Genomic DNA, 9333 nt, shown 5'->3' with positions numbered 1-9333 from the left:
GGCCTTCAGGTTGAAACTTCGCCCGAATATTCGTTGGGTCATTGCGGACTTAGTGTGTGCTGTGGGTGGAGAGTATTGGTAGAGTCAAAATCTGGCGTGATCCTACACGACCGGCGTCTTATAGCACTAGTTTTAAAAAAAATCGAAGACAAAATGGATGGTAGCGTGCGCTTGTTCGGCTGGCTTCTGTAAATGTACCGTTTTGAAGGTACATCTGGTTGAGCCACCCCACAACAAAGATACCCTTAGTAGGAATAAATTGTTGGTTCCCGGTGCTACGGGTTCATCTGTATAAAACGACCCCTTTTGCCATTTGAAACAAAAATCGGTGCGCATTTAAAAATTCCAGGTCTATTATCTTATCTCAGTTTTACGCCTGTTCTGTGCGCCACTGCTCCTGTAGATGTACCATTTCGAAGGTACACCTGGCCACAACAAGAATACCCTTAGCTTGGAATAAAATGATGGCTCCCGACGAAGGGCTGTCCTATAAATACGAGGAAGCAATCATGGCGTCTTCTGCCAATGCGTCGTCGCCTCTTCTTCTGCCACGATCTGGGGGGTGCAGCCGCTCGCCTGTCGACTGGAAAGAGCTGCACGCTCTCGCCAGCGAAGTGCAGCGAGCGCTTGACGCGTCCGACAAGATCGAGCCTCATGCCGAGTTCGAGTGCGCTACTTCCACCACCAACTTCCACCAATTTCGTCGCAGTAGTTCTAACAAAGTTCTGCCAATTACACCACCAATACAGGAGCGTGTTTGCGATGTGGCAGGCAGAATTGGGCGACGCGATTAACAAAACCGACGGAGAAAGCGTGGAGGAAATTTCTGCCCCACAGGAGCTCACGTGGTATGCCAGTGCTCACAATTACTGGGACGACGAGGCTAATTGCCCTTTGACAGACAACGGTGTTCTGGGAGGATTCGCTCACGTCTCGGGCGTTGATATTCGCGAATCCAGGCGGTTTCTCAAGCACGTCCGAGACACGGTGAGACCCGAGTGGGTGTGTCATGCTGCAGTGGATTGCGGCGCTGGAATCGGCCGAGTGAGTAAACTGCTGCTGCTGCCTATGTTCGACCATGTGGATATGGTGGAGCAGAGTCCGAGACTGCTGCGAGGTGTATCGCAATATCTAGGAGCTGATGAGACTCTCTGTGTACGCGTGAGAGACTTGTACTGCATGGGGCTGCAGGACTTTGAACCGGCGCCTGCAAGCTACGACCTCATATGGATGCAATGGGTGTTGGTGCATCTCACAGATCTCGATCTTGTGCGCTATCTGAAGCGATGCAAGAAGGCACTCACTCCAAACGGTTTCATCGTGATCAAGGAGAACGTTTTCCAGACACCTGAGCCATATGACCTTGACCGGCAGGACAGCAGTATCACGCGCTCGGCGGTGTATTACAAGAGTATTTTCCAGCAGGCTGGACTAACGTTGCTTGCAGAGCAGAGGCAACGCCACTTTCCGGAAGAACTCTATCCAGTTATAATGTACGCGCTAGCTTAGATGCAAAAAGTTACCGGTAGCGCATTTGACATGGATAGTATCTAAGCCTTAAGCTCTGCCACCACTTTCTCAAGCTGCTTGCGATCAGAGACGTACACAACGTCGTTAGATTTCGCCTTGGGCTTCGTTTTCTTTGTGGTGTCTTTCATGGGCGTCGGCTTTCCAGCCCGTTCAGACGGCGCCAGCGCCAGCTGAGTCGCCTTATCACCATCGTGCTTCTCCGCGATGGACATCAGCTTAGAGAGGAACGGCTTCAACTCTTGCGCTTGCTCCAGTGTCCCGCGACATCCCACGACATAGAGCCCAAGGCGGGCGCGAGAGAAGGACGTCGACGCGCGACGCACATCTCGGAGGTGTCCAACACTCGATTCACTGCGCACCGTAGATAGCAGTACGAAGTCGCTCTGCTGGCCTTGGTAGCGATCCACAGTCGACACTTTGCAGCTCTTCGCACCTTGAGATCGAAAAAGTCGTTGGAGGAGCTCTTTCTGGGCGTTGTATGTTGTGAGAATCGCCACCTGTTCTGCACGATAGCCGATGCCCATCATGTACTGAAAGAGCGCAACGACAAACCGAGCTTCTTCCTCGTTTTCGTAGGCAAAAGGTGTGGACTGACGCTCCTTTGATGTTGCAGAGAGATCAATAAATTGTGCCACGTGAGTGAATCCGGCGTTGCCAGTCTGGTAATCGGACTCGGACTTGACACGAGGCAAATCGCCCAGCGTAGGTTTGGGTCCGGTCGACAAGTCATCATATCGCCACCGGTAGATATCAGCTAACTCGCTCCGACTACGTCCTTGACGGTCAAGCGCAATGTGAGGCACACCAAGACGCAGCAGACGTGTAAAGAGGCTCTGATCGAAGTGTGCGTAGTTCTTCAGTGCCAGCGACTTCACCACCGGGGGTAACTGTTTCGCGTCTCCTATGAGCATGACACGCTTAAGACTTGATGACGTCTTGCTCTCATTGGCCGTTACTCCATTCGAGCATGCCAACAGCAGCGGTACAAGACTGTCCAGCTCGCTAACTTGGGCAGCTTCTTCCATAATGAGACTTCCAAATGTCAGTCCGAGGTCCGTAATCCGGCGGTGGTTTAACGCCGCGTGTGTACATGTCATGGCGACAATGCGAGCATGATGAATCAAATACAAGTCACCTCGTTGTCGCGGGGTCTGGAGGAGTTCGAGAGGCTGTAGACGCCGCAGCTCTGCAAAATACGATTCGATGTCCAAGGAGAACTGACGCAGAGCATCAACAACATTGGGCGCCACTCCCTTCCGCATTGTAAAGAACTCCACAATCGCAGCAACCTTGTCATCCTTGGACGTTAACTTCGATGTATCGCGTGCAGCTTCAAGAAACGTTTTCATGTGGAACTGATAGAAGACAAGCGCGTTCTCGCAGGAATACGACGCCGAACCTCCAGCAAGGCCAGCGTACCGCGCGGCATCTCGCTTGATGAGCCATTGAGCCATTTGTTCCACTTCTGCCAGCAATGCTGCTCTCCGCTCTAACAGGAATGCCACACGACCGTCGTGACTGAAATCCGCGTGGAAAGCGCCCTCACTTTCCTTTCCGCCCGCACCACCTTCATTTGCAAGCTGCGGTTGCCCCATTCGCACGCGACTTTGCTCATTGACAACATGTAGAGCCAAAATCCTGGCAAAAAAGTCGTTCAGTGCTTGATTCGAGTGAGCGACAACTAGTATCTTCTCTCGTGCTGGGGTTGTGCGGTACAGGTTCAATACGAGCTGCACAGCCACATCAGTTTTACCTGTACCTGGCGGGCCTACGACCAATGTGAGGCCTTCACATTGCCCCGTTCGGACGGCAGCCACTTGCGTCTTGGTGTAGCGAATTGGAGAAGAAACGACTGGAGATGCAGCGGATAAACTCTTCTTGTGATACGCGCGAATAAAGCTAGTCCCTTCACACACGTCCTCGACGTAAGTAAATGGAGCAATTGCTTCCTTCATATTCAGTTCCTGAGTTTCATCATCGGCATTCACAAGCTTTTCAGCACCACCAGCTTCAAGTGCGTGCTCTCCATCGAGAAGCAGTTCACCCATTGGTACCACTAGTTGCTTTTCAGCTCTCACCTTGTAGATCGACTTGTGCAACGCAGCCGCTGGATCTCCGTATCCCAAGAAGAGATCGTGCAGCCAATCTGGCAGTAGCTCTTCCTTGTTAGCGTCATGCCACGCTCTAGCGACTGTGTCCAGTACAGCCTTGAAGTTATTCTCGCGCTGCTTCCGTCGAACTAATAGATTCACTTGTTCATATGCGTCAAGGTGGCCAGATTCCAGATCGCTCATGTACTGCACGCCGTCCAACGCAAGTTTGAAGACTCGTTTGGTACCTTTACCCACGGGGTTTTCGTCGTTAATCGCATTGCCCGCTGTGTCCGTAACCTCCATGATCTCTCCTGCTCGCACATAATGTATACCAAAGTTTACAGGAAATGACCCCGTCTCCTTTGACTGTTGCTGGAAGCCCATTATTTCAGCACCTTCATCAGCCGTTGCTCGAACTGTCACAAGGAACACCACCTCCTTCGTTTGGTAACAATCGAACTGCTTGCGGTCGTGGCAACCAGTGAGTTCCACGTCGAATTGTGCAACAACGGAAGCAGGAGCAGTTTGTCCCAGCACCGGTTTACCCACTTTCACAATCTGAAGCGGACTCGTCAGCGGTACAGCAGAGCGAGAAAACCCACGAAAAATGGTATTGTTTTCGCTAGACGAAAGTAGAGCACGCACAGCGTCAAGTTGCTTGATAGCAGTCTCAAGATCTTTGCGGATATGTTGCGCAGCTTCAAATCGAAGCAGCTCGTAGTTGCGTTGGAGATGGTCCGCCAGATTCAGATACTGCAAACCCAATTTGCGCAAAGGTAGTATCGGAAACAGGTTGCTTTCGTCGGCACTGTAAACGTCTCTTGTTGTCTGGCCCGCTCCTTCCATTGACTCGTCACTTTCCGACGTTTTAAAATTCGGCGCAGACTTAACCTCGCGGTTCAGCATTCCATTCCAAATGTCCAACTCTGTAGGGAACACTGCCACGTTGAACGATAGAGAGTCGGTGCCATTAGTACTGTCAACCGAGTATTCTTCCTTGAAAAACTCAATCAAGTCAGCGTCGGAGATTGAGTCAGCCTCCGCTTGATCAGCCAGCACACCCACAGCGATAGCCAATGCCGACAGCCGCGAACTATCAGCAGCTGCTATAGCTTTCAGCGTCTCTGCGAAGCTGGAAGCGTCCGCAATATGACCACATGGAGCGATGGCTAATTCTTCCACACAAGAGTTCCTGAAGAACGCAAATGCACACTGCTGCAACGCCTGGATGTGAAGAGCAAGCTGCTCTCGTTGCTCCCGCGAAGGTATCGACGCACCAGTTTGTGCATCAATAGGAAACTGCATGCATGCATCTAATAGCACCAACTGCTTGCTGAGAGAGTGTCTGTCGTTGAGACTCTGCCATTGCAGTGCGTGTTGCACTAATGCACTGTTTCTAAGCACCGTGCGCACGTGACGACGCCTTAATACTGTCAACAGAAAACGACGTGTGGGCAGCTGGCTCAAGAGATCGATCAGCAACCCCAGAAACACTGCCACAAAGCGCAGTCTTTGGGCAATTTCGTGCTTTGATACGTCATCGTCGACTGGAGCCTTCAGCACCTGGAAAAACGCATCAAGTCGATACACCAGCGCAGTTTGCTCGTGGTGCGGGGTCTCCGCGGTCGCCTCGAGTTTGCGTCGCTTGTTCTTTTTGGGCGCCTTCTTGTCCTCTGTCTTGGTAAAAGTATTCTCTGCCATTATGCGCTTCCAGCGTACCTCCAGCTTCGGGTACGTCTGGAACTCGAGGGCGCGCTGGGTTGGTGACATCGCTGTCCAAAGCGGGAGCGACGTCATCTGCAACACGGAGGCCGCCACCTGCGGCACATCAAGGCTCTGGAAGCTCGTGATGAGGAACTGGATTAGCGCTGTTTGCTCCTTAAGTGTCCACTTGGCGGCGTCGTCTCCGGCTTCAGTGTCTGCCAAAGCCGTCCACAATGTCGTCGTGAACGTCGTCAAAGCCGCGCCCTCTTCCTTAAGAAACGTCCATATCCCACTAGAGCGGTCCCCAGAAGACAGCACGTCTCCCTCGCGTGCGCGGAAACACACGAGAAGCAGCACAGAGACTATCCACGCTTTCTTTACGTGATGGCGACAGTCGTGTACGGAGGACACAGCGTCCGCTAGTGGCCACAAAGCGCCCTCCAAGAAATTCATAGCGTCCAGTTCTCGGAGACACGTAAGCGTTCTCTCGTCATCGCTTGATTCACCCAGAAACTCAACGTAAAGCTTCGCGACCGCGTCCAGAGACTGCAAAGCAAACAGCAAAACATTAACAAGCAGCGTTAGAGAGCGAAATCAAAGATGTATGATGCGTAGCCGCGCACTTCTTTCGACGAGTTTCGCTCTAGTATCTTCGTTGCGAGGTCGTAGACCGTAAGGGTGGAACTGACAGCCCCTGTAGGCGCCGACGAAGCTGCTCGACGAGACATTTTGCAAGGATTGGCGAGGGCAATTTATTTTAGTTCAAATCCCTAAAAATAAACTTCGAAGTACTTTTTAAGCTCTACAGTAGTTCAAAATCCCTAAAAAGTTTTTTTGACATTCGTTTGTATTTACAGTACATGATTAAAAAAACCTGTGCTTCTTAGAAAATGTTTTCTCTAAAAAATGTTTTTACATTCGCCAAATTTTCAAATTTCATCAGAAAGACCCAAAAATAATACAGTACTACACCGGTTTCGCGCCCTTGGACCTTTGATAAACTTCTAGATGCGATGAAACTGAATCCAAATGAACATAAGTTTGTAAGCTAACATCTGATTTATTCCTAAACTCTATATGTTCCACCCCCGCTAAATAGGGTGTAGTACTGTACCGTGTACGCAACTTCCCTTTAGTACAAAGTGCAAGCAGTGCCCTTGCAACCGACAGTCACTGCGTAGAGACCACGCTGCGCGATTCGCGCGTCTCTCTGCCCTTAGTCTCTTGATCGCAGTTCGTTTCCCGTCCCTGACGCGCTACAACGTGCAGCTCTTCTCCTGACAATCACCATGCTTCCTGCTACCCCAGAGGCTTTTCACGCGCCACCAGCAAGTGCATCGTCGATTCAGGCTACTGGTGAATCTAGCCGCGACTTGCAGATCACGGGTGTAACCCGAAAGAACACCAGCTGGCAATACCACATCGAGGTGCTGGACGTGCGCGCCTCGAGCTTTACCAGCGGCAACTCCGGCGCTTTAGCACGGGATCTGAATGTGCAGAACAGCAGCAGCGAGGCTGTAGAGGCCGCTGTAACAGAGGATCAGAACGTTGTGTACCCAGATCTGCCACACTTGGTTCGCTACACGGTCATGAGGCGGTACACGGACTTCCGCCATCTCTACAACTACTTAGTGGAGACGCACGGGTCTGCGCTGCGCGATGCATTACCCAAATTTCCAGACGGAGGGTGGATCTCTTATCTACGAGGAGATGACCCAAGACTGCTCCATCACAGACGCGAGATGCTTCAGCGCTTCCTCAGAGCGCTTGACGCTCGCCAGGAGCTGCGCTGGTGTGCAGCTTTCACGACATTTCTGCGTTCAGATCTCGAGGATCTCGCGTCTATCGGCTCGAGTGCCTCCTTGCCTTCATTTGCCAGCAACCCTTCATTTGCTGCCTCAAGCAGCAGTAGCAGTGATATGGACTTGCGTCCTCCCCCGCCCCCGCCACTATCTGCTCCGTCGTCACTCCCACCACGTCATTGTCTGAGTTTTGACGCTTGTGCGGCGCCACCCGTGAGTTCATCTGGTGGTTATGTATCGCTGTCGCAGCTCAAGTCTCCTGAGATCCGTTTCCGCAAGAAAATGGTATCTGGAGGAGCCGACTCTCGTTGCGACGTGAAACGCAGACGGTTGCATCTTTACAGTCAAGACGCTGACGACATGGACATTGAGCAGCGAAAACCCTCAGCCAAGAAGCAACTGGCAATGGCTCTAAGCGGTGCACTGGGCTTTAAAGGTTTCGTTGTTGGAGTCGGCAGCGGTGTCATCGGGACGTTTGGCCGAATGGGTGGCGAGCGGTCGTACTCAATAGATACTGCCGAGTACCATGACGATAGTGACAGTGATACGGACGAGGACGGAGAGTTGAGTGAAGGTACGCGTGGCCGCAACATTGACTTGCTCAAGATGCTGTCAGGTGGAGGAAGTCAATCCGTGCAGCATTGAATGTAGACGTATTGTATGGATGAACGTGCCGCACGAGTACGTGTATTAGATCGTGCATGAATATGATACAGGATTAATATTTAGCAGATCTTGAAGTGGTGGAGCTGGTATGGGTTCTCAAGCCCACCCAATACTACAGTGGTCCGAACGTTCCTTTTCTGGTTGTGACTGCTTGGCCAAGAAAACAGAAAGCAAATTGTCTCCGACGCAGAGAAACAAAGTACATGAGCATTAAAAAAGGAAAAGGGTTGAGCAATTAACGAGCTCTATGCGCGATATACAGCCTTAGTATAACGTATCGTACTCAGACCAGCCCATGCTGTGAAGACTGCCCGTGGACGGAGCGCCACGCAGCAGTGGCTTAAGCTCGCAGCGATGACGCTCGAGATGCGGCAGCAACATTCGTGCCTTCTGGCCTGATGCCAGCTTGATGTAGATAGCGTCGTCCGTGATGGACGAAATTGCGCCCGTATACTCTTCATTCATGAGCGGCATCGAAGCATGCACTTCGTCTCCATCCTCGAACACGTACTTACCACAAAAGAGCCGCCGTCGCTCGAGCTTGAATGGCACTGCAACAAAAATGCAGCAAAGTGTTAGCACACCTCACAAAAGCAATAAACAGCAAAAGCACACAGATCTTACGGTTTCCGTGGTTTACCAACAGCTCGACTGATGCTTGCGCTGTCTTCTTGTGGTCGCCCACGATAGCTGCAATATCGGAACTGACCTGATCAAACGGCAAGCGTACCGCCTCTACCGGTAGTAACTTCGATATCTCAACGGGTTCTCCGATTGTTGTTGAGTCCATTTTGCGTCGCTTGACCGGAGGCACTTCTTTTTTTGTCGTGGCAGGTGATTCGGGCACTTCACCCTCCTCCTGTTCAGGTTCGCTAATCTTCTTGTCCCCATCAGTCTTCTCCTTGACAGCCGCAACGTACAACGAAGGTTTGTCAACTTCGTCCACTTGCGGCTTCGGTTTGGCTTTCCTCCCGATGTTTGCAATCTCCGCTCCGGGCTCGGCCAGAGTCTTCATCTCCGCCTGGAGCTTGGCCATGACTGCATCCACCTTGGCCAGTAGCTCTTCCTTGAGCTCTTTCCTGTCGTTCTCCCACAGATGATGGGCGCGCTGCACCTCAAACTTGTACAGATCCTGTCCATTCTTTAGTTGCAGATTTTTATGTAGCTCAGCCGTCTGCAGCAGGCGGTTGCGCTCCTCCTTGAAGGCAGCTACGCGGCGGCAGAACTCAGCCAGTGTGCCATCCTCCACCATTTTCTTCTTTTGCTCTAGCTCGGTCATTTGCTGGTCGACGTGGACCACGGCGTTGTTCCTCTGTGAGGGGGCTCTGACGTCATGGAGGACCCCGATGTAGATGATGCGTTGGACACATTGGATAGTGAACGCTGACGTCGTTCGCAAATCCTCTTCCTTGTATGCGTCCGCTATCCCTCATCGACTTTCATCCCCGGACTGAGATGAGAGTCGGTTCGCGGAGACCCTGCATGGGCTTTGCCCGACCACATCCACGGGCTTACGCGCTAAAACCCCGGCGGCCTTG

General features: G+C 51.9%; 4 protein-coding genes across 4 annotated transcripts; 2 read left to right on the top strand and 2 right to left on the bottom strand.

Moving 5' to 3' along the window:
- Window positions 1–762: 762 nt before the first annotated feature.
- PITG_18863 (uncharacterized protein) lies at window positions 763–1509 on the top strand (the record flags this gene model as incomplete). The annotated part of the gene is made up of 1 exon (XM_002997245.1): window positions 763–1509. One exon carries the CDS (start codon window positions 763–765, stop codon window positions 1507–1509), a length of 747 nt encoding a protein of 248 aa, XP_002997291.1.
- Window positions 1510–1550: 41 nt separating this feature from the next.
- On the bottom strand, window positions 1551–6055 carry PITG_18862 (uncharacterized protein; the record flags this gene model as incomplete). The annotated part of the gene is made up of 3 exons (XM_002997244.1): window positions 1551–4451; window positions 4515–5873; window positions 5951–6055. The coding sequence occupies 3 exons, from the start codon at window positions 6053–6055 to the stop codon at window positions 1551–1553; spliced, it is 4365 nt and encodes a 1454-aa protein (XP_002997290.1).
- A 561-nt stretch (window positions 6056–6616) lies between these two features.
- Window positions 6617–7774, top strand: PITG_18861 (uncharacterized protein; the record flags this gene model as incomplete). Its single annotated transcript, XM_002997243.1, has 2 exons — window positions 6617–6820; window positions 6872–7774. 2 exons carry the CDS (start codon window positions 6617–6619, stop codon window positions 7772–7774), a joined length of 1107 nt encoding a protein of 368 aa, XP_002997289.1.
- Window positions 7775–8059: 285 nt separating this feature from the next.
- PITG_18860 (uncharacterized protein) lies at window positions 8060–9047 on the bottom strand (the record flags this gene model as incomplete). Its single annotated transcript, XM_002997242.1, has 2 exons — window positions 8060–8346; window positions 8420–9047. 2 exons carry the CDS (start codon window positions 9045–9047, stop codon window positions 8060–8062), a joined length of 915 nt encoding a protein of 304 aa, XP_002997288.1.
- Window positions 9048–9333: the final 286 nt, after the last annotated feature.

Source organism: Phytophthora infestans, genomic scaffold (assembly GCF_000142945.1).
Source record: "Phytophthora infestans T30-4 supercont1.80 genomic scaffold, whole genome shotgun sequence".
Lineage (NCBI taxonomy): Eukaryota > Oomycota > Peronosporomycetes > Peronosporales > Peronosporaceae > Phytophthora > Phytophthora infestans.
Note: the sequence above shows the minus strand (reverse complement) of the source record. Positions and strands in the feature narration are given on the sequence as shown.